We start from the raw sequence: 24,871 nt of genomic DNA on the forward strand, positions 1-24,871 counted from the left end.
TGGTTGAAATCTTGTTTTATTCAGCTGACAAAGTGGCAAATCATTACTGATAGGTTACAAACATTATTTTGGTTGGATGACAAGCCCTCTTGGTAAGAAAGATGGGGCAACAGAATTGTTACACAGACTGTAGAGAAGCTTCCTGAAGTTGGTTGTCATGATAACTCAAAACCAATGCAAATGCAGCAGATGGTGAAGTTAAATACGGTGCAAGGAAACAAGACAGTACCCGTGCTTTGATTTGATGCTTCCAGCCCATGCCAACTGCTTGGTTTGCAACCCTTAGAGACTGTTGGATTTCCTTCCAGCACCACCAGTTGTGAACTGCCTCCAAAGCTATGCTGCTAGCTCACTGCACTTGAGTTGTTCCTAACCCCACAGCACTGGCGTATGCTGTCAGGATATCCACAATTTGTTTGGTTTCTAGGGTCATTCGAGCCTCAGCCAGCCAGTCGTGCGCCACTCTCCTAGACTCTCCTTTTAACTGGTTGACAAATTTAGCTGCCAGCTCCAGATCTCCGTGTTCAATGCAATAGGAAGCATAAGACAGTAACTTAAACGTATCCAGGTCGTCAGGGCTGAGCTCAGCAGGTGGCTTCAGCTGTTGAGGGTGAAACACAAGAAGTGACTGCAGGTATGACAGGAAGTATTGATACAAGCTGTTTCTTGTTTCATCAATCATAGCCACTCTTTTTGCCAGTTTTTGGACTGCATAGAAACGTGCTCTGAGGGCCTCCTCACTGTACACGCCTCGTGTCAGGGACTCCTGAGGGAGAGCTGCCGTTAAGGCTTCTGTAAACGCGTTGTCGGAACAACTGGCTTTGATGGCCTTCACCGCACTCTCCAGCGGTTCTGTGGGACTATCCCCAGAGGCTGTCTTCATGCAGTATTTCAGTGCTTCAACGGAAAGCCATAGCTGGTGGGCCTTTCTGGCTTCCTCTTCTGCAACAGCATGACCTGGGGAACAGTCCAAGAAGGGGACTGTTAGCTGGGAACATACATATAGGCAAAGTACTAAACACTGAAGCATCTGAACATGGCAAAAGCCACCCCCGCCCCCCAAGCAGTTCATTTTCAAAAGCAGCACCCTTAATATCTGTGGTCAAAGCAAGTCTGATCCACAATTCAGTATCCGATACTCCCTGTACATAAGAGAAATAGCTAGACAGCTTTGGACTGCCACAGCTGGGACGTGTTAGGTGCTCAGCACAGCAGCAAAGCTAGACTTGCTGCCTACACGCCTAATCCTGCATTTAGGCACCCAGTTTTGGTAACAGGCCTTTGGGGCTCTTGACTCTAGTCTGTAAATCTGTTTCAGTGCTCACTCTCAACTGCTTGCTCGATTCCTTTCAGTCTGGCGTAGGCAGTGTTTATATCCAACGTGAAGTTGTCAAGTTGTTCCTGAGTAAGGCGTCGGAACTGCATTTCTTGTTCGCTGAGTTTTTCTGATAAGTTCTGAAACAGAGTGATAGAACAGTAACATCTGTTTAACTATTAACACATCTTATAAATTAGGTATTTCTGTCAGGGACAATGCACGCAGTAAATACATGATGCCCATAAGAAGCCCTATTAGGGTGAATTTAACAGTTACTGCTTTTATAGTTATCAAAAAGTCCTCACCTAAAGCAAAAGCTTTTAGGAGAAGTCGGGATAAAACCCACACGTTCAAGCACTATACTTCATCTCTTCTGGATGAGCAGGCTTCATTCCCTGCCCACCTATGCTTCAGTGTCCTGAAGATGGTTTGGGACTCTTATCCTGTGAGGTGCACGTTTTGCAAGAGTCCCACAGTGGTATTTAACAAAATCACCACCTAATTCATTTGGGCACCTTCCTCTCCTACCTGCTCAAATTCCACTTTGAGTTCCTGTTCCTGGATCTTAAGAACATCTCTCAGATGATCCGTGTGGGCAGCGGCCTGCCGCCGGAGCTGGGTCCTCATTTCACTCTCCATCACCTCTCGGACTTCTTCAATCTGTACCCAAAGAAGCAGTTATTACACCAGTTTCTCAATTGCTTGCCAACAACTAAGGTTGTTATCCATCAGTGATTACTTAGGGTGCATTTTATAGAAATCCCATTGACAGAGCCTGTGTTTCATCATAAAAGCTGCAGAGGTCCATCTTAAAGCTGAGGCTTAATTGAAAGAATAGCTTCACAGCCCACAGTGCCAGTAACAGGTAGTTATGCTCACTACACACTTAGCAGGGTATCAAAGTATTACATTAAAAATACACTGACCCGACAAACTGAACACTTTGGTGTTTACAAATGAGATTCCAAACAAAAAGCACATCACCTTCCCTATGTGTTGTAACGCTGTTTGAGTTAGATGCCGTCATACCCTTTTCTCCCGATCTTTTATAAGAGACCTGCAGCAGACAGCGCAGGCTGGCACAAGGGTGAATGGGTCAGGCTTGGTTAGGAACAGTTGAACGGTGTGGATTTTTTTGTTCTTTTTTTTTTAAAAAAAGGATCCCATCTTCCCTTAAATGCAGTGAAAACAATTTAAATTTAGAAAAAAAATGAGCTCTAAATTAACACCAGTCACTTCAGTACTTGGAACTAATAGGTTATAGGTGAAATCCTTAGTTTCACTCAAGTCAATACAAACTTTTCAACTAACAACCAATGTTTCATCTCATTTTCAGAAATACGTATGTAAAAATAGCAGTAGCATTTAGCACAAGTGGCTGCTTGCAGTACAACATCTCAAAGGGTAAAAACTCCAAGGGCCTAGATTTCTATAAGTTGTACACCCTCAATGGCCAGAGCAGCATCACATTTCTAAGCCATTTTCATAGTCTTTTTGAAAGAAATCAAATCCCAAACCCCAAGCAAAGCACACAGTGGAAAAATATGCAGACACCTCCTTTAAGCAGGCAGGATGGAAGGACTGCAGAACCTAAGACAGCTGTACTGGGTCAGGTCAATGTTTATTTTGACCCAGTAATCCTGTCTCCAACAGCAGACAGCAAAGACGTTGTTTCTTAAGAACGATAAAATTATCATTCCTGCTCTTGTTTCCAAGCTTAGCCTAGCAGGGCGCCCATGTCTGAAGTCTTTCTGTGCGCTTTTTCCAGTTATACCACACCCTTTTGTTACTCGAACAGGTGAGTTACTCCATTTTACCTTTTTTTCCTGTTCAATTTCAATCTCGCCTTTGTGATGCTCCAGTGCTTTGGCCACAGCTGCCTCAAGTGCCTTTTTATCTTCTAGCTTTTGCTTCTCCAGGGCCGACTCGATGTGCTGCTGCTCTCTCACCCGCTGCTCTGCCAGCTCCTTGTTTAGCTGGTCGATGCGACGATGCGCGTGTGCAATGAGAGAATTCAGGTCGTCGGTGGATAACTGGCCGGCTAAAGAAAACAGGGCGTTAGAAAGGTCTGCAGAGAGACTGCCACCACGGTGCTTCCCACCTTCCACCCAAGGTCCCAGGGCTGCACAGCTCCACGTGTTAACCAGCTAGCTTGTTTTATGAAAGAAGTTTCAGAGCACGTGAAGCTTCTGAGCCGTACTAATGCCCACCCAGTCTCCTTTCCGAACCACACCTACAAACAAGCACTTTCTGTCATCAGCAGAGAAATTTATTTCCTTGTAATGATTCACACCCATTGCTTATATTCCCATATCCATGTTACATCTCAATGAGAAGAGACTGTTGACAACATTGCCCATTTCTTGGTGTTTACACTACTATGTATTTTCCACCAATATGTGTAAAACTCAGGTGCTGACTGATGTATCCAGCTGGGTACTGAGATGAACAGCTTAAAGAAATTTCACCCAAAGAACACCCAAGTGATTGTGAAAAAAAGCCAAAATAACATTATCTGTTGAATAGTTCTCCAGACCAACTGTTTATAATTAGATTTCTTACCCAAATTTGTACCTTTCAGCTCCTCAGATAGCTGTAGTGGCCACAACTAGATTTGCATCTGCTAAAAAGTTTGCTACCTTTTTTTCTGGGAGGGAAGGAGGATACAAGCTCTGCCTGCAACATCATAGGTTTAGTGACCTGAGAGTGGAACATGCTCTGTAAAATGCTGCAGCTCACACTTTCATCCTGACTGCCAAATCACCCTGCTTCACACGGAAAACCTGGGACCACTCAGGAAAAAAGTACTCCTGCAGGGGCCAAAGCAAGCAAAATTCAACAGCCCTTCAGGCACTCTGGTGGTCAGTGCTGGAGAACGGGCTGGTGCGGGAGGGCTCGGTGGGACGGTGCCAGTGTCCGAACGGCTGAGCAGCAGCACTGATTAGCTCAGCTGTTGAACTTAAGGCTGTTTTTTTACTGCACTTCAGTTTTAAATTAAGTTTGATTCTGAGGTTCATATTTTTTTCCTTTCAATCAAAAAGCCAATTTGAAAAGCGATACAAAAGATTAAATGATTTTCAGAGAATAAGATAAACTGATGTTCAGAGAATCAAGCCAACTTCAAGTTAAATGAATCCTTTTGGGTGACCTTTCAGAGTGGCCCTCCTTGGCTTCTCAAACATAAAGCTATCACATAGCTTAATTAGATCAAAGTTTCTCAGTCCCATTTGAGTCTCATCAGCACACACTGAAAGGCTTAAATTCACAAAGAAATGTAAACTTGGCTTTTACAAGCCAGCAATCACACTCGCCTAGGAAGTGCTGTTAGACAAAGTTTGTGATTTAAGCTACACATGCAAAGTGAGGGGAGAGGATCCCAAAGCATACCTCAGTAGGAAAGGCTTTAGGAATGCAATGCTTCACCACTTTGTTGGTATTGCATGTAGTTTAAAGTGATGTACAACACAAACATGAAAAAGGACAAAGAAAAGAGATGACATTCCCAAGACCAGACAAAGCTATAGCGACTCACCTAAATCAGTTATCTCTGCAACAGAAAGAGGAAAGGTTGGAAGAGTTAATGCACATTCACAGCAGCACGTCAGTCACGCAAAAGTAAAATGGAAAACGGTTTACTAGTAGTTTCCTATTTAGAGTGACTTAAGCATGAGTCCAAGTCTTTAGGAACTTGGAAAGAACACTGTGGGGAACATAAAAGTCTCTGTACATTACAAGCAAGGTATAGCCCAAAACATCCCATAACTACTCAAGTCACCTGTAGAAACTCACAGATTGATGTTCGAGTTTAATGGTCCTAGCAAAGGAGTGGTGCAGATAAACCACAACAGTTTAGCCAAAGCGAGGAATACAAGTTTGAAGTAGAAAAGTGCAACATGATACCGCAATTTTTAGTCTGACGTTTCTAGGTTCTTCTAAATCAGAAGCTGTCGGTGGTGGTGTAACTGGATAAATGAAGGAACAAAATTCCCATGCAGCAGACTACAAGCAGCCGTGGGAGCCCCTGACCCTAACCAGTCAGTCCCCTATACTTCAGTAGGTCGCACCGGTCTGAAAATGAATGCACGGGAGCTACCAGGAGATTCCCTCTCCTCCACACTGCCAAAAAGCAGTCCTTTTTAAGACCAGAGCCCAGCTAAGAAAAGTCTAAAAATGTTTTCATGTTCTTAGGTAAAGGAAAAAAAACTCTGATTATTCTGTCGTCATAATTCCATTTTTTCTACAAAACTCTAATACCTCAAAAGACTGCATATTTAAGGCAGCACAGCAAGCTCTGCAAGTAGTTCATCAATTTAAAAATGTTTTTCCCCCTATTTGTTTGAAATGTTTACAAAAAGAAAAAAACCCAACCATTTCAGAGATCTGGTACCTTCCTTTAGCTACAAATATGATTTGTGGACTAAGGTCCACATTTCTAAAGTATAACGTAGTATTAAGAAAAAGTATGTTGCAATACTTCATTTTGTACTTCAGGAAAGCTGCATTATGCAATATTAACACCACATTTTTACAAACAGCAGGTGTTACATCTAAAAATAAATCTGTTGTCATACAGAAATGAAGTTATGATAACTCCCTTTAAACACTGAGACTAAAAAAAAAAAAACTTAGATGATTTAATACTTTTATGTTTTATGTATTTTAGGTATATTATTTATAAAATACATTTAGTATTTTATGTAACAAGACTGCTTGGGATTATGTAGATTGTTTCTTTTAAGCATGTTACTTTTTTGTGCGTTAAAACAGGCAGTAATTGTTCCATGGAAGTACCACAATCAAGTTCTTGCAATAGCTTATCCACAGTAATGGTATGTGCACACACTCAACCTCCTGCAGCTTTGCTCATCTTTAAAATGAGAGCAGTTAAGTCACACTACCTGCGGGCAAAGAGTGTGCAGAGATGATTACTGTGGATGAGCTGACTTGTTAAGCCATCATAACTTGATCATGAGTCTGACTCCTTCCCTGCTTGCCTTCTGCAACACTGTGGTATAAGAATATTTCCGACAGCTCAAGGTAATATATTTTAATTCGTCTAATAAAAAAAGACAGACTAGTGTAACTTTTGACTTGCATTTTTCATTTCACTTTTTTCTATTATTAGAAAGCAGAAAAGAGCTCAAGTTGAAAAACCCAGGCACCTCAAATAAATACTAGCTCATAAAATGTCCAGATTTCAGGCAAAGAATTGTAGTCGTATTAGCAGAAGAAACAAAAGACATCTATTCACTGCTTTTGGGCAGCATTGGCTATACCTTAATATAAGTTACTGTGTCAATTTAATTTAGAAATAACATATGGGAAAAGAAGGAAATTGAGCAGATGGGACAAGTTTCTGGTGGTTGTTTCTTTCTTGTTTTTAAACACAGTTAAAGAAAAAAGTTACCGGTTCCCAATAACAGCTCAGGGCTAACTGTACATGAGAAGCAGCACTTATATATGCATGTAACACCACCCGAGTAAGGCACGTGACTGTAAGCATAAGCTTCTCTCATCACAAAAATGCATCTAGAATTGTAATCTTATAGTGAGAGAACATTTGCTATGTATTTAATCTGAGAGTCACTAATAAGCTTTTGCAGTAGCTGCTCAATATCCAAAAAGAACAATAAATCATCTCTGCTCCAGTTTATCTGTCATTTCAGTGATGACCTGGAGAAACTCAGGGAGCTCTTTGTTACTCCATAATCATGCTATACCTACAATCACAGAACTACTTGATCACTGAGCAATACAAATCTGACCCAGATCTGGGGTGACCACATGACTGTTTTTCAAATCAGAGCACGCGACAGATTTTATGCTGGCTTTATAGGGTGTTTAGGTATTGCTCTTCCTTCCACAGTAACAAAAACTGCTAAAATGTGATGCATTAATTACCAAAAAAACCCAGAAAACCCTAACTCTGAACCAGAATTTATACCAAATCAGCACTTTGTGTCATGCAGTACAGTACGTTACAATATCAGAAGCCATAAAGCCAAATTCATTTACTGTGGAAGCAGGGAGTCAATTATAGCCGCTCTATAGCTATTCCGCTGCCATCGTAAATTCATGTTAATGGAAACGAGACAGATGCTAACTCCATGAGTAACTGCACTTTACTGAGAACACCCCTGGCTGAAACTCAATCTGCCTTGCTCTCCTCTGTGGAAGACACAGGCTCACTGGGCTCTCTATTCCTGGAATACCAGGGGAGGGAAGAGATGTTTAAAAAGCTACATGATCTTTATCATACAAGAGCTACATTTTGTGAAATTTCAAATACAATGCAGGTAGTTTATAAAATTAAGCCATCTTGTAACACCTGCTTTAGCCTACTTGTTTTAATTGTGAATTAATTTTAACTTCTAGCCAACCAAATGATATAGAAAACAGGAAGCTGGACATTTGATTGAGTGGTCATAATTGTAGGGACACTGGCAAACAAGACGACTGGCATGTGACAACTTCCAAAATAACACTGCAGTCAGAGACTTACTTAGCCCCTTCCAGCCAGGCTGCACATCTGGAGTGATACTATCAAGTTCTCGCTGAAATTCTTCTCTAGCTGTAGCCACAAGCTCATGATATTGAGCTACTATCTTAGCCTCAGACTGCGCTGCCTGAACCTACAACAAACAAAAGTAAGAATATGTTTATTTTTCAAGGCAAATATTGAAGCCAGAAACATAACGAATTCAGGAGTAAGACCCGAATGAGTGGTGTTTATCCTCCAGCCCCACGTAAAGCAAACTTACTTGGAGAAAGAAGAGACCTCGTGATATTAAGTCTCTTGTATACAATAATTATTTGCTGGAACTATCACAAATCCATTCTGTCACGTGCACTGTAACTACATAACCAATCCATAGCCTGGACAGGACCCAGACAGTATCATAAATTCAGTCTATATTTTCAAAGATACCTAGCTCTTTTCCTCTGCTACAGAACAATTTCTGCTTCCAGAGCAGCCTACAGCTATCATACAGGTGTAACAAGTTAGCTCTGTGACAGCTGCCCTCCTCTCAACAAGTTACAATGTTCCCAATATTAGGCTAAACTAATAGTGAGCTATCAGGCTAACTGCTAGGCTATAGGCTAACTACTTACCTTTTTCACGACATTGTCCAAGTCAACTATCATATGATGAAGATTTTCTTCTGCAGCAAGTATGTGAGATTTTGCTGCTGTGATCTGAGACTTCTTGGCATTCTCAATGACACCTTTCATCTTCTCTAACTCTTCTCTGAAAAGAGAAGCTGCCAATTACAACTCATACATCTCTTACAACACAGCCCCAGACAGAAGTTTACTTCCGACTTCCTGCATCCACTGGACAACTCTACTGATGTTTCCCATCTACCGGCTCTATGATTAAGATGCTGCAATCAAAAAGTTCTTAGAGAGAGGAATAAGATTGTTTCAGACTCCAGGTACACTAAGGACCATGAGCACAGGCAACAGAGAAGTACAAACTATAAATTAAGACATGTGACTACTTTTTTGATTTGGCCTGAACAGATCAGTTTGATATGCACACAGGTGACCCTACATACTTTCTAGAAACTCATTTAATTTCTGCCAGCTGTCACATGGGTGATGTTACCTTACCCCTTGATAAGCCTTAAAAACAAGCAACATACTTGGCTTTCAGAAGGGCATCAGCAGCTTCATCCACTGCTCTTCTCCGATCCTTCAATGCTTCCTCCAGAGTACGCCACTGAGTTGATTTTTTCTCCCCAGCAGTCTAAAAAGCACAGGTTTCTAATTAGGGTAATCGCAACCACTAAAAAAAGTTATTAAAAAAAAAAAAAAGGAAACCTGCAGAGATTCAGAAGTTCCTAAATTAATTTCATTTGAAAACTGAGCAATGTTCACCTATTTTACCACCAACACAGTTGGAAGCTTTAAGAATGTTTTTTCCTCTCAATGTTATATTCTGTTTGATTCTTCCATTTTGTTCCACTTGAGCAACAGTCATTTTTACACACAGTCAGCCTCACGCTTCTGCGTAATGCTATGGTATTTGGGGGAAACCTCTACATGTACTGAATTTAAAAACAATTTTAAAGTTTCACAGGATTTTAAGTATTAAGCTTAAAAACAAACTCTCATTAAGATCTTTTTTTTTTTTTTACTAGTTAGTTTTACTAACTACAAGATTAGATTTTGAGTGCTTGTATAATTTGTGCATATGCCCCTGCTCATCTGATTAACCACTAGGTGATATCATCTGCTCCAGAATTGAGAAGCAGCAGTTCTACACAAACCCAGATGCTGGGGCACCAGAACCACCACGTGGGATAGTTCACACACCCCACAGTCATCTCCAGACACGGCAAACGTATTCCAGACTAAGGAAAGAACAATCCGCCAGGAAGACTTTGGCAAAGGGAATGGTTTAACAGAGTTATCAGGGTAGACAGTATAGCACCCTAACTATAGTTAGATAAAACCGGGTTGGAAATTAAAATACAATGAAGCATTAATTGTCAAGACTATCAGTATATAACTTGAATTTCTCTACTTGCAAAATGGGAGTAAAAGAGCTGGGGAAAAACAAAAAAAGTCAAAAGCATGAACACTTTACTATTAAACTACACAAGTGGAAAGATTAATTAGTTGAAACTGCGATAAAGAGACACTGCCAGAAAAGCTTCCGACTTTATCTTTCATTGTAAGATGAAAAGGTTTGCCGAACACAGTGTAAAAAAATTGTTCCCATTTGGCCAATTTACCTCAGAATTGTCCATTGCCTCCTTCAATATTTGTGCATGGGCATTCACAGCTTGCACAGCAGATTCCTGTGCAGTAATTGCCTGGAGGGTTATACGAGCTGCACTGCTTAGGGCTCCTTCTAAAGTTGCTGCAAGGGCTGGAAAAATACACTGAATTAAACTATAAGGAAAAGAAAAGAGTCTTACAATTAGTAAAATGGCACATTACATCCTCCGCAGTTCCTCAACTGTCTCCTTACATTATTTTCTGTGACACAAAAGATCAGTTTGGGAACTATGCTGCAGCCTACAGAAGAGGAAAGGTCATCAGAATACACTCCTTTTTTAGAAAATGAGTAACAAGCCATAAGCCTACACTTACAGCAGTTCACTCTGTAAATAAAATATAATTATTAAATAAATATTCAGTTATTAAAGCCATTCAGTGGAAGACCTTTATCATACTTTTGCAGGGAGGTGCGTTTAATACAGTAGGTATTTTCCATCTTCCCTTGTTAAAATGGTTACTAAGAGAAAGTACGTGTATATTCCTATCTTCCACAAGGAAATACAGAGTTTTTCTTCCCAGCTCAGAAAGCAGTGGAAGCAACTATCTGTTCCTCTTGGTATGTAAGCACAAATGAACTACTAATTCAAGGAGCATCCAAAGCAGAACAGTTAATAGAATTAACAACTACTGGAGCCAGATATTTATTTCCAAGTAGTGGGGCAAGTAAATGCACCTTCCCAGTAAATATTCCTTTGGGTTTTTTTCAGCATAACACCTTAACTTTTTCACCTGCAACAAAGTCCTTGTTAGTAGCAGAGTGCTAACACCACAACTCTTGTTTCTATTAATGTTGCCGGGGCTCTTCTAAAGCAGACAAATTCCTGAACAGTAACAAGCAGCAGCAGCCCACAACAAGAATGTCTGCAGGGAGCTAAACGTGGCTCTGAGCCCGTGAAGCCCAGCCTGTACACCATTCCCACCGCTCACGTACAACAACGCGCCCGGGCGCAGGCTGCGGCTGAGGTCCAAAGCACCCAGGGAAGTCTGAGGGTGGCCGGCACATTTGCCAAGACCAAGGTCACATGCCCAGGGCGTGGGCAGGTCAGACGAGACCCAGCTCACTACCAGCATCTCTCCCAAGATCAGTTCTTTCCAAACACAATGAGAACAATAAAATATAAAGGTTATAGCTCTCAAGGCAGGCTAAAGCATGTCCAATACCTCAATATGGTTAAACTCCCTTTTGAGCTTGTTCTAACTATGTGGTCAGCTACAAACTTTCACTTACTTTAAATATAGTAAGGAATGTTACAATTTTTTCTGAAATAGCTGTTCAGCATCCATGCGGTTAATGTCTCTACCCCACCTGCCCCCACCAGAGATTTCTTCCCTCGCTGCAGGTCTGCAGAGCCATCGCAGCCAGCCATACTTGCATCCGCCCAAGTCAGAACTAATTCAACATCCCTTCGCTCCTCCAAGAGGCCCGTTTCCCTCTTGTCCTCATCAAGGCTGGCTAAGGAGAGCATGCAAGTGCTCTAGCACTACCAGACAACCTGCAGCCTGGGCTGGGTTTGGTTTCAGAAGAGAAGTCTCAAGGTAGCTGGCCACAGATTTGCCCACACATGCTAGACAGCAAAACACCACCTACCAAAACCACTTCCTTATTTCTCTGACTGCTCCTGAAGCCAATCAGAAAACAACTCAAAACTCTTGATTTAAGGAATCTGCAGCAAAACCAAACAACAGCCCAGAAGTATTTAAAAACTAATAAGGCAAGTAGGAGAAAAAAACAAAACAAAAAATTCATTGTTTAGAGCAAGACTCACAAGAAGGACATAAGCTGCAGGACATGGGAAAAGCTAGACAACTTCTTAGTAGTGTGGCTGCTCCAAGAGCACTTGGATTAATAGGACTGTTTGGCTTAAAACCCGAGCAAGGACTAGTCACAGTGTCCAATGCAGAACCTGTAAGTAACTCTTCGGTGTCCTGACACAGTGCTGCTCAGTCACCACCAAACAAGTCGAGGCAGCAGCTCCGTAAAGCAGGACCCGGGCATCCCAGGGGATGGCGAACTGAACCAGAGTCAACAGCAACGAAGCCTAACTGAACTGGGCTGCACCAACAACAGCGTACCCAACAGGTCAAGGGAAAGAATTACTCCCCTCTAACTGGCACTCCTGAGACCACATCTGGAATATTGTGTCTCATTTTTAGACCCCAGAATAAGAAAGATACCAACAAACTGGGGAGAGAGCAGTGGAGGGCCACTAAGAAGCCTGAGCACAACTCATTCTGCCAAAACAACACAGATGGGAGGTACACAAGCAATTCAGACTCTAAAGCCAATATAGTCTAGCAATTTTGTTGTTGCTGTTGTTGCATAAAACACACAAAAACTAAGGCAACAGTCTTAATGGTACAGACTTACCTGATACCTTCTCTTGTTCCTCTTTCTCTTGCTGGGCAAGCCGGGCTGCAACTTCCTCTGGTGATCGTTCTTTTACAGCATGGGAATCTTCATGTTCTTTACCTATTCAGAAATAGTAAGAGTTAAACTGTTTTAGTGCATATTCTGAATTAGTACATGGATAATTTGCAGGGAAGTAACTTTCTATTCAGAATTGATTTTCATAGTTAGTATTGCTTTATAAATCTGACTCCCACATAAAAAAGCTTGAGGTAGTTCCAGGATGGCTTTATACCCATGATTTCAAAGGCAAGTCTCAAAGCTTTTCAAAATTAAAGACAGTTGTGTGGATACCTCATATGCACCTGTAAATTTTATGCTCTCTAGTTACAAAAATACAGAAAATTGAAAAGTGAAAGGCAAGGAAGAAGTGAAAAACATGTATAGGTCCAAGTTTAGGCTGTAAGTGAATATCTGTTTACATTTTTTCAGTGCTCCTTTGGCATGCTTGGACAGTTCAGCCAAAGCAAAGAAAGATTAGGGAAAAGGCTACAGCGAGTCAAAATTATATCCTCTTCCCCAGCCTAAGGCTACTGGGAATACTTTTGCTCTCCAAAACAGAGAGAATGTTGAGCTAAGTGATTCTGATTCTCTGAAGATCACCAGCAAGCATGCAGAGGAACTGAGGAGACAGCCCAGACGTCTCAGCTCCCAGACTCAAGCTGCAACAAAAAACACCAGGAAACCTTTTAATGCTGATGCCAACTCTGAAGAATGTATTTACTCACTGCTGGCATACCTTTTCTGAAACCTGGTAATACGTAAAGAAATGAATATACTGTAATCTTATCTGAAAGAGACTAACATAGAGAAATGGGTGTTTCTTATACAGTGTTCAATAGTTCAGAGCCTTCACTTAGCTCCAGACAGACATGCTTTTCCGAATCAGAAAAGCCACAAAGAGCAAAGGCAGAGCGGGCTGTACAATTTCCTATTCAGTACAAGGAAAAAGGCAGGCTTTCTTCTCGAGTTCACAGCTACACCTGTCCTAGGTATCAATCTCAGCTTTTCAGTATGCTAAAAGTCTTATTAACAGACCATGGAAGTTCTTCCTTCTGCAAAAGCCACCGAGGGTGTCACATCTTTAAAACCTGACAAATATCAACACAAGGATTTATGCACTCAAGGTAACAAGTTTTTGGTTTGCTTCGCGGTGTTCGTGCATATGATCTTTTTTACCTTCTTCAGTCTGCATCCCAGGAGCTGGCACTGACACGGCTTCACCTGTTGCAGAGATGACCTGCGCTGCGGTTGTGCCTGCTGTCAAGTACAGTTATAGAACAAAACCAGTTAGTATATACACGCTGTAAGGTAAATACAGGGATGTACAGGCTTCTAATTTTTTTTCCTCTATAGAAACGTACTATCTGCCTATTCCTATCACTGTTTCCAGGAAAAGAGAATTGCACTCCCCCCTACAGAATAAACATCTTTTTAATAAAGTGAAGATCATAGATAGCAACCAGCTAGTACTTCCACACACAAAACTTCATTGGACATGACAAATGAAGGGAAGAGGGTGACAGCTGCTCCTCTCTAAACCAATTCCATTTAATCTGGCTAAAAAGTAGTTGGCAATTATCTCAAATTAAGTTTCTTGCATTTGTTTAAAAAGAGGAGCCAAATCCCCTCAGAGCCCAGCAGCCAAAGTGCTCTTCCTGCTGAGTCTTATATGTAAATCATGAAGGACAGTTGTTGTTTATATTTGATTCCAAAGTGTTCTAGAAGGTAAATAAACTTCCTAAAAACTAACCCAAAAATAAAGCTCAAGACATTTTAGGCAAGTTTTCTTATGACTAGAATAGAAAATAACATTATTTCTGAGAAATTATATTCACCTCCAGCCACTCCACAAGACTACTTTAATCTACTATAAAGGTATGATATAGGATAACGTTAGCTATTTTGTTTCACTCTACACCACATTCTGCAAAGTTACCTTCCTTTTCTTCTGAAGCAGTAGCAGCTTCTGTTTTGCTCTTTTGGGATTTGGTAACGGGCTGTTTAGATTCTTTCATTACTTCTGCTACAGATGAGATCTTCAGTGGGCCTTGCTGTGTCTTGAAGATCAAAAATAAGAAATACTATCAGCTTTCTAAACAGCCTGTGTCTCACAGAGTCCATTACAATGGAAAAGAACATTTGTGTGTCCAGACGACTCTACCATAGATCTAAACCTCAAGGTACATAAGAAAACAGTAACATGGCCATATAATTTCTTGTCCTGATTTCTAATTTAGAGAGAATCTGTATAATTTTCACCTCTCCAGAACTGAACGTACAGCAGCGGCAGCGTTCAGTACAAACAAAAGTTTATTAAGGCATGCATAAAAAGCAAATAATTTCATGCCCCAAACATTACAAACATTTTGCAGTGTTTTGAAACACTACAGAAAATACAGATAATGCAGAGACTAACTATAAAGAGCACCTGCACATGAAGGTCTGAAATAGCTCCAGAAAGTATATTTTAACTATCCTTAGTTAAGGATAGTTATCCTCAGCTGAACCTTATTTAGTCCATTTAAGAATATCTTAAATTAATTCAGTCTACACTTCTTCTCTTCATTTCGTACCTCTTAAGTGTTATCCTCAAAACAAGTTAGGCCATCATTCCTCCCAATCCAACTTCAATTTTTCAGCTAACTGCATCATTAGCTTGTAATTTTTTGTGCACCACCAATTATGGGAGTCACCCCCACCCCGCTGAGTTCCTAGATAACGCTTTTTCAAATTGTAGTGGGGAAAAAAAACAGAATTGTTTTAAAGATAAATGACTGTATAATTAAAGATATGTTTTAAAAAAAAGATACACACAAATATTTTATCTGGATATCACTGAACCAAAGATCCTACAGGCATGGAAGGGGTTTGACAGACATAGGAGAATCAGGTTTGCCTGGCCTCACCGATTTCCCTGTGAAAGGGCTCACATGCCAGCGTGCCTACTCCAGCGTAAAGTATTGCAAGGTTTTATGATATTAATCTCTTCCTATCCAGCATACAAAGCCACAAGGCAATAACAGAAGCATTTAAATTAGAACCATAACCAGGCAGATGACGATTTTGCTGCCTGACCACTGCGTTCGTCACAAAAGTTCCTGCGTTTACTCGGTGCCTGGGAGGCATTAAGAACTTGGATGATCACAGGGGAACTGTAGCTAAATCCAGATGAGACACAGTTTGGGTTAATCAATGTGCCATACTCTCCCGTTCCATTCGGGACAGCTTTCTTAAACTCAAATTAAAATTATTTTGGTTTTCTTGGGGGTCAAATGGCTTCTGAAAGCTCAGAACAGACATGGGCAGTGTAGCTTTTCAGCTTTCTTGTTTTACCAGGAAGCATTTTCTTTTAGATGAAGCAACAGAGAAATGTCCAGATTCAACTTCTAGTGTTAGGCTGAAAGCAGGATCAGGTTCACAGAAGCAGACTTCTCCTTTCTGCAGGGTCACGTCACTAAGATTTCAAAGTATGATGCTTAGGCATCGCTCTGTACCAATCAGCGTTACTGATTCAAAAAGTTCTCACTACTCTTCAAAACGAATTCAGCTTAGAATGAACGTTTCCTAATCTCGCTCCGTCACGAAGTACACTAAATCTCTAGCCATAGCGAAATGGTTAAATTCCGGTGTTTGCCTGCCCCTTTTTGTCCAGATTATTTATGAGCGTAAGCATACCAGCTATTCAGTTACAATCTTGCTGGATTATTTTACTCTCAGATAGGTAAAAATGACAGTTTTACAACCCAAGGACCACAACCATATTAAGATGATAACGGGAAACGTACAAGCAACACTACGTTATGCAGCACTATGAAAACAGTACTGCTGTTAAACGTGTAATTCATGCAACAAGAAACAAAAAGTGTGAAATAGGAAAGAATCTACTATGTAGTTCAGTATCTTTTTGAGGAAGGGCAAAAATCTCATAGATTCATGAATTCATGAAAACGCTCAGTTAATATTTCTAAACCTAGCACATGCCAAACTTAATCAGAACTTGAAAACTAAGAGCAGCTGTTCTCTCTATAAGAAGAAAAAAAAATAGAGTGGAAGTGAAGGCAAAGCACTTACCGACTTTTTTGGCATCGTTAGGCTATAGGGTGCGGGACCAAGTGCCATCTCAAACAGTTTATCAGAGTAGGGAACGGCCTTCTCCACATTTTCCCGGAAATGAGCATCATAGCTGGCGTATAAGATAGTTCCACCTACTCCTCCACCCACAAACAAGACACCTGCACCAATAATTTTACCTACAGAAACACTAGGGGGGAAAAAAAGAGAGCAAAAGCTGTTAAGTAAATCACATCAGTAATATGACAAACAATCATCACACAGATTTTAAACCTTTAAGCCTACACTTTGTTCCAAAAGTTTGCCAACGAATAAACCCAGAATCCACTTCAAATCACTCTGAGCCCCAGCACCATCAAGGCAAGAAGACAACCCATGACCTCCCTTCTAAATAACCATCACCTTGATAAGCTTCACTTAAATCTGATCGAATCAAACAACGAGCACACAAAAGCCATGAGAATAAAAGTCACTAAACACCCGCCCCCCACCGCCACCAATTTGCCGTCAAGTGAAGCTCAGAAGCAAATTCACTCTTGGTGAATACGACGCAAGAGTCAACTGCGCCCTCCAACACCTACCACGTACCCAGACTCTCCCGGCGCGGTAGCATATCCACGGCACTGCCGTAACGGACGGAGTGAAGCTCTCCCACACCGGCAATTCTGCAAGGGATGGAGAAGGCAAGAGTCATGCAGCGAACACACCTAAATGTCTCTTCGCCCCAACAAAAGTAACAGATTAGTTCATTTTATCATCACATCTTGAATGTATTCTGAGGAAAAGTGGTAGCTTGTATTGGAGCAGTGATGTTGTACTGTGTTTTGCAGGCTAAAGGCATTTTAAGATGTAGTTGCTTATTTTGAAAAACAAACAAAACACCACCCCAGCTTATTTCTGCATTTATTTTGCCTATTTATGCTTCATACCTGCAGCCTGGGTAGCACCACTGCATTAATCAAGATTCATGAACTCGAGCAGCCCAGCCGTGACCAATGCAGAAGATGACAACACTTCTCTAAATATTTTAAACTATTTTCATTTTTGAAGACATAAAAGCCTTTCTTGAGCTTGGGCCGCCCGTCTTCCAACCGAAGACTTTCTCTTTGAAAGAGCTAATAACAAAACTACTTTCAAGATAGAAACCAGATTATAATATAAATGAGAGTGCTGTATGAAAGAGGGGTATTTCAGTGGGCTCTAGTTAATAAAGAGCCCATCGCTGAAGATTTTTATCTTCTTTATACCTTGGCTGAAAATGAGGGTCGACCAGAAAGACTGGTTAAACTACGCTAACCCAAACACTAAGGAAAAAAACTGTCTTCCTCAGTTTTTTTTAAACATGAACTGCTGGAAGAGGAATACAGGTCTCCTGGGACATCAGTGCGCAAGTCGCAAAAGGAACTTTTCCCATAGCTGAGATCTTCTGGGCAGCGAGGCAACTTTTCTTAAATAACAAGATAGCTTTGCTAAAACATAATCGAGTACGAGAAATTTCTCTATTTCTTTTTACATACGGAAATAAACGAAACACTCAAATCTTGCGGTTTAGCTCCTGTCACCATTCAACAACGCAGGGAGGAAGGGCAGGAACACTGAATTCTTATTGTTTCCAGAACGTCAGCCAAAACCGCGTAATTAGTAACAGGAGCACGTGTGCAGCAAGGGGAAGCACGCACCTCTCATGCCGGGGCACTTTACAAGCCTTCACTGCGCTCAACATCTTCATTTGCTGGTTTACGACAGGCAACAAGGAAATACATTATAATTAAAACCACTGCAGAATAAGTTTATGAGACTTGATTCTGCCAGAAGCACACACTGAGGTTTTACTGCTCCTGTTAAATTGAACTTCACTAGTAAAAGCCTCTTAAATGATTTTGCAGTTGACTTGCACGTGTTTCTGACTCTCCTTAGGTCCTTCTTACACTGCTAAGTACAGAAAAAGCAAAATATTTTAGCATTATCCTTACAGCTCAACCTAATAAAATGAGGGGGAAAAACAAGATTGAATTTTCAGTGCCTTCCAAAACTTCATTTTGACCAATGCTCATCTGGAAGTAAGCCTTTGCTCAGAACTCCCCTCGCCAGGCTTTTTAACTGTAATATTAGTATGTGGCCCAGTTCATCATTTTTCACACTGGCTACACCTATACGATTATAACTCCTATCCAGTGATGGCAAATAACACCGTGCCCATTTTGTCCTCCCACCCTCAGTAAACACATCTGTTCCTGCAGGCTGCATTTAGAAATCAAGCAGGACACAGGAGAAAACCTGCTTCTCTTTGTTCATAATCTAAAACCTAAGCAAGGCCCAAGTGTTTCTTGGAAGATGCTTGTAAAATGTAAAAAAAAAAAAAAAAAAAAAATCCCGTTTTTGGCCACGCAACAACAAACTAAAATCTTTAAGTACCGATGTCTATTTTTTTCCAACTAAATACACAACTAAACACACTATTACTTCTAAAAGCCATGGGCAAATTTCTAAAGAAACACTGCTTTCTTTTGGCCATTTTCATCATTTTACTTATATTCACTGCATAATCCTGATTTGGAAAATTACAAAACATTTCTAATCTCCCTTTTGCATAATTACCAGGAATTTACTACAAATAAATACTGGAAATCTTAAAAAAACCTGACAACTTTCCTAAGGATTTGAAAGAATAACATCACCTGTACGTTGCTACTTCTTGTAAAGAAGCAGCGATAAACTGCTTGCTGTTCTACGGAAAAACAGTTCCTGTTGATAAGGAATCAGGCTGACAGCGCAGATCCCTCGCGGCAAGGACACTGTAGAGCAGTTGTTGCCATTTCTACCTCCTACTCCAATGCTTCTACATGCTATTTGTTTCCTCCAACATCTTAAACGGTTATTATTTTACGTTCATTATCCACTATTATATTACTACAAGAATCATTTTGCCAGGCACATCATACTCTCATTCCAGTTAATATAAAGAACTCCAACAAATCTGGCATTTGAGATTATCCATACAAGCTCACTCCAGCAAAGTCCTCGGGACAGATTCAGCACAGCATGGCACAGCCAAACACTTAAAAACCAACCCAAACCCTTGCCTTGCAGGCTCATCCTTCAAGCAATCAGACACAGAGCGGAGGATGCGCCATCCTCGGCACTCATTCAGCCTGGGATAAACCTCTCTTCTAATCACAAGGCTCAAGTGACTCTGACCACAGAGCTGAAAGTCTTTTCGCCATCATTCAAGACTTCTGCCACCGGTATCACACCTTCTAAAAGAAGCTTGTGTTTATTTTCAAAGAAAACTAGGAATATTCCAAATGAGGCAAGAGGAGTTTCTCCACAGCACTGCACATGTACTTGAAAACTTTGATGAAATTGCCATGATGAAGATCCCCTTCCTTGGAGATGTTCAAAACCTGAGCAAGCTGCTCTAGCTGACCCTGCTCGAGCAGGGCATTGGACCAGATAATCTCCAGCAGTCCTGTCTCACCTCAACTACTACCTGATTCTGTGACTCTCTCAAAGTCACAAGTTTAATTTACTTATCAACAAAATCACCGATTCTCCCATTCACAGGCCTCACCGATAAGAGGGAAGGCTAAAACTTCTACCAATCTCTACCACTAACTCTCTTCATGAAGATCTTCTATATCGAGACCCTTATGCTGCTCTCCTCGAACTCTGGTGAAGAGCAGTTGCTGTCGTATCTGCCCATACAGCTACACTCTGCTCCCTGGCTCCCTCACTCTGCCCAAGAAACCACGCATCCTCCAGGACCTGCTACCCCACAGTCCTGACCGGTTTCAACTCTGCAGGTGACTGGATTTTTGACCTGCAAAGGATTATCTTAATGTCACAACACAGAAGCAGACTGTCCTAGTGTCAGTCTCCATATACCGTATGGTTAAAAAAAAAGATTTCCATTCTTTAAAAAATTGTAACAGCTTGCCACTTATTGATGCCTAATACTAAAAACCCCCACGTGTCTCTTTTTGGGCTACATCAGCACATAACAATCGAGTTTCCCGAGTCCTGAGAGACACCACTGCAGGGGCGCAGGCAGAGGACTGGGCTCTCGCCTGAGGCTCAGCGAACCAAGCGGGACCTGAGAAACTACTACATGTGGCATGAGATGCTGCAAATTACAGAACACGAAGCTGACAAAAGTTAAGGAGTGCTGCGAGAAACTGCTGGATTTCAGACACGGTTAAGGGAGGAGACAGGCAAGATGCGCCTGGGGGTACCTGCCGGGCAGCTCTGCGCTCCACCACCGCGGCCGGAGTGGGACAACAAACTGATGTCGCTGCGCGGGGTCAAGGGATCCAGCCACCCGCCCTTAGCAGCAAAGGAGCCTGCAGGACGGCCGGATGCAGCAACCTCGTGTCACTGCCCAGGCCTGACGGCTTCAGCACGTTCCCAATAACATCTCAGCAGCCAGAAGGTATTAACGTCATGAAGGGAGATATATTTTCAGTACATGCAAAAATTACCTAATGGCATCCCAAACCAGGTTAGGACTCCTTAACTATAGGCCTTGATTACGACTCTCTCTCTCTTGCAAAATAAACACTAGAATTAAAACACTTGTTTCTTATTTCCTGTTTCTGGTTTCTTTTAGTGTGGCAGCTTTTATTTACAGAAACGCCACGTGACTGGCAGCCGTCTTCACGGACAAGTACAGTACAGCAAACGCACTGCTGTGCGCCTCGAAGCCCCCCTGCAATATCAATATTGAAGTGACTCCAAAAAATAAGAATAAGATGCATAAAAACTGTTGGTTTTTCTTCAAACATGCTTTCTCCGGCAAGGTTAGATCTCTGTTGTTCTCAGCCTCACCACGAGACGAGTGGGGACAGAGAAAGAAGGAAAGAAGAGGCATTTTTGAAGCAGGGAAACGCACAGCCAGGGTACAGATGCACTTCCAGAGGGGAGGCAGCGCCTCTCCCAGAGCTGCAAAGCCATCCCAGGCTGCTTTTTGTTTGTTTCTTTTAAGAATGAACATGCGCCCAGAGCCACGGGTGACGGCCGCCCATGAAAGCCTGTTTTCGGTCCCACCTCCCAGCCCAACCCCCCCGGACGCCCCGGCCCTGCCGAGCGGCAGGGGAAGACAAGGTCACGTCCTTCCTCGCCGCCGCGAGGCCCCGCCGCAACAGGCCGCGCCGCCGCCGAGGGCACTACAGCGCCCGGCGTGCACCGCGCCGCGCAAGCCCAGTGCGGCCCCCTCCGCCGCAACGCCCGGCGGGAAATCCCGGCGTGCCCCGCTCCAGCCGCGGCTCGCGGGCTCCTACAACGGCGCCGCCACTCGCTACTAGCGGACTACAAGGACCGGCATGCCCTGCGGGCGGCTCTCCCCACAGCCACAGACGGCTCGTTGCATGCCGGGGCTTGTAGTACATTCGACCAACCACCGAACAGCTCCCACCCGCCGAGGCGCCTCATTGGCGCTCGCAGCCGTCGCTCAGCGGCGGAGCAGCCAATCGCGCGCCGCGAGCTCGGAGTCATTCAGAAAAGACCGAGCCGCGATTAGAGGACGCACCGTGTCTCGTACCCGCCCCCGTCTCCTCTTGCCCCCCACAGCTGCGATCCAGTCCCCGCGGAGTGGCCCCGCTCGCTCCCCGCGGCGCCGGGAGGCGAGCACCCGGGCCTCGCCGGCCGCGGGCGGGCGGAGGGCAGGCGACGGCGAGGATGACTCACTGGGCTCCCCCGGGGCCGCGCGGCTCCCTCGGCCTTACTCACCTGCGCGGCCACTGCGACCCCCGCTCGGTGACACGCACGCAGCATCGCCTCGGCGCCGGTCGCGGCCGGGGGGAGGTTGCGGGAAGGCGCCGTGCGCGGTAACTCCCAGCGCCGCTCAGCCTCCGCCCCCCGTCGCGGGTACGGCCCGGGCGCATGCGCAGCAACCGCCCGGGCTTCCGCACCGCCGAGGGGCATAACCCCGCCCTGCGGAGAGGGCGCGGCCGAGCCGCGCGCCCAATCAGAGCGCCGGGAAGGGGCAGTATGCAAATGAGTCCTCGCGGGGCGCAGGCGCGAGGCATGCCGGGGTGGCGCATGCGCTGGGGCAGGGCGGGGAGCCGTGGTAGCCCTCACCACAGGGGCCCAGGGTCCCAGCCCTGTGGCGCGCGCTGCGCTCGTAGCTGCAGTGTGGAATCAGACGCTCCTGGGCGGCGGGGGGCGGGGAGGGGCCGCGCCCCCATGTCGGTTTTGGCGCAAACGCGGTGGCTTTAAGCAGCTGCCGAGCCGCCTTGGGCGGGGCCAGTGAGCCGCGCTCGCTCCGCCCCGTGTCCTTCGGCGGCCGCCGTAGCCGGGAGGCGCGGGGCCATGGCGGCGGTGCGGGGCGCCCTGGCGGGTGGGTGGCGGTTCGCGGGGGCTGCGCGCGCTGCGCTCGCGGCTGAGGGGAGCGGAGCGGAGCCGCCATGTTGGCGGGGGTGGGGAGGCGCCGGGCCCTCGAAATGGCAGCGCGGGACGCGCTGGAGCCGCCGCTGCCCCTCACGTTCTCCTCTCCGCAGGGCTGCTGCGGCCGCTGCGGGCCTGGGCCGGGGCCCCGCTGGCGCTCGGCCGCCCCCGCAGCGCCCGGTTCGCCTCGGGCCTCTCGGTGCCGTGCGTCGGACGAGCGCGGACGCCGGTGGCGGCTCCTGCGAAGACACTGCCGCTGCCCTCTATCAGGCCGGCCGGCGGGGGAGCCGCCTCCGTCCTCAGCAGGTACGGCGTGGCTGCCGGCGGGCGTTCGCGGGGTAAATCCCGCTGAGGGAAGGCCCTGGGGGAAGAAAGAGGGTTCTGGGGGTCACGAGGGAAATTATTTAAGTGTTAAATCTAAATGTTGACCAACTCCATCTTCTCTCTGACACTGACACAAACAGTTTCCTCTTTGTTGTCTGAAAAATTTCTTGTGCTGCTTCTTACTGTAGCAAACAGGGCTGTATTTTAATGCAAAGTCTCCCACTTCTGTTAAAGCATAACTCTTAAAAGAGGATGTAAAATGGAATATGCTTTGCATAGGTACAGTTTGCTTTGCAATTAAGGTTCTTGTTATAATCAGCATTCTTTCTCTTGCTCATTAAATTCTCAGCATGTTAATACTCTAACACTTTTATGCTTATCCTTGAGTTTTTATTTACATTTTTAATAAATGAGACAACTTTTCCTCATGGAACAATGACTTCTAGATTAATTTTAGCTAGAGTTTAGCAGTGCAGTTTAAGCGTTGATACATACACATCCATTAAATGGTGTATGGTAATGTTAGATCAGCTCTTCTTGAACTTCTTCATACAAGCGAGAGCTGCTTCTAATTTCTCATTATGTGAAAAATCCAGTAATTATTTTTAGGGAAAAGATATTTTATTCCTGTTTGTTTTTCCCCATTTTTCTTCCTGTAGTGTCACATCTCTACTTCCAAGTATACTTCAGCAGCCAGTGAGGACTCTTACATATTGTAGCTTACGGAATGGAAAGAGGAAAACCGTGAAAGCTGTGGTTGAGCGGTTTCTCCGACTGCACAATGGTCTTTGGGTGAGGAGAAGGGTAAGACTTCCTTTTTCTTTTTTTAACATTCTTTACATTTTCTTGTAAAGTGCTTGTTCTTTACAGGCAGTGGGGTAATTGTCCTCCTTTCTGTTAGAAAGAAGTAGCTAGTATGGAAGTTTAAAAAATAATAAAAAACCAAATAGACTCCTGACTTCCTGAAAGCAGAATTATTTGTTCTGGTTTGCTTATCAGTATTACTACACTTGTATATACAGCAATCTGCCTTAAAGTTCTTTCATGTATTTTCTTCTGACAGGCTGGTTACAAGAAAAAATTGTGGAAAAAGTCCGCTGCCCAGAAAAAGCGCTTGAGAGAGCTGGTGTTGTGCAACAGAACACAATGTAAACTCCTAGATAAAATGACCACTTCTTTCTGGAAGAGGAGAAATTGGTACGTTGATGATCCCTATCAGAAGTATCATGATCGCACAAATCTTCGTATATAGAAATCTTTTGTTTAATTTTTGCATTGCTCTAGCAAACAGGTGACGTTATATGGAATATCTGCTTTATCTGTTTCCAAAGATAAATCTGTAGTGCCTGTTAATTTCATGAATAAATATGCCTATATCATCTGGACAAAGTCATGAGTCTCGGTGCCCAAAATAAAGGGATGTTCAAGAATATTTTGAGCAATATCTTGTATTTTACTTAGCAGAGGTCAGGTCACCTACATGTTCTGAAGTCTCTTGGTTGAAAATCTTGTGAGTGTGTGTAACGTGTGTGGATGAACACAGTCTAAACATCACTGAAAGACAGTGAAAAATTGAA

General features: G+C 43.5%; 2 protein-coding genes across 4 annotated transcripts; one reads left to right on the forward strand and one right to left on the reverse strand.

Moving 5' to 3' along the window:
- On the reverse strand, positions 1–22,523 carry IMMT (inner membrane mitochondrial protein). Of its 3 annotated transcripts, none has more exons than XM_026112798.2 (15): positions 22,314–22,523; positions 17,178–17,254; positions 16,590–16,779; positions 14,455–14,575; positions 13,695–13,775; positions 12,477–12,578; positions 10,060–10,196; positions 8,965–9,068; positions 8,432–8,567; positions 7,821–7,950; positions 4,851–4,865; positions 3,136–3,359; positions 1,847–1,978; positions 1,326–1,455; positions 1–957 (listed from the first exon to the last, which is right to left on the reverse strand). In XM_026112798.2, exons 1-15 carry the CDS (start codon positions 22,506–22,508, stop codon positions 350–352), a joined length of 2,382 nt encoding a protein of 793 aa, XP_025968583.2. In that variant the 5' UTR covers positions 22,509–22,523; the 3' UTR covers positions 1–349. The 3 variants fall into 3 exon arrangements, with proteins under 3 accessions (XP_025968583.2, XP_064367658.1, XP_025968584.2); XM_064511588.1 differs by having other exon boundaries at positions 17,171–17,254; positions 22,314–22,466; XM_026112799.2 differs by lacking the exon at positions 4,851–4,865.
- A 209-nt stretch (positions 22,524–22,732) lies between these two features.
- MRPL35 (mitochondrial ribosomal protein L35) lies at positions 22,733–24,726 on the forward strand. Its single transcript, XM_026112803.2, has 4 exons — positions 22,733–22,923; positions 23,084–23,276; positions 23,954–24,098; positions 24,358–24,726. The coding sequence occupies exons 1-4, from the start codon at positions 22,896–22,898 to the stop codon at positions 24,544–24,546; spliced, it is 555 nt and encodes a 184-aa protein (XP_025968588.1). The 5' UTR covers positions 22,733–22,895; the 3' UTR covers positions 24,547–24,726.
- The last annotated feature ends 145 nt before the right edge of the window (positions 24,727–24,871 follow it).

The sequence above is a fragment of the Dromaius novaehollandiae genome, chromosome 4, assembly GCF_036370855.1.
Source record: "Dromaius novaehollandiae isolate bDroNov1 chromosome 4, bDroNov1.hap1, whole genome shotgun sequence".
Classification (NCBI taxonomy): Eukaryota; Metazoa; Chordata; class Aves; order Casuariiformes; family Dromaiidae; genus Dromaius; species Dromaius novaehollandiae.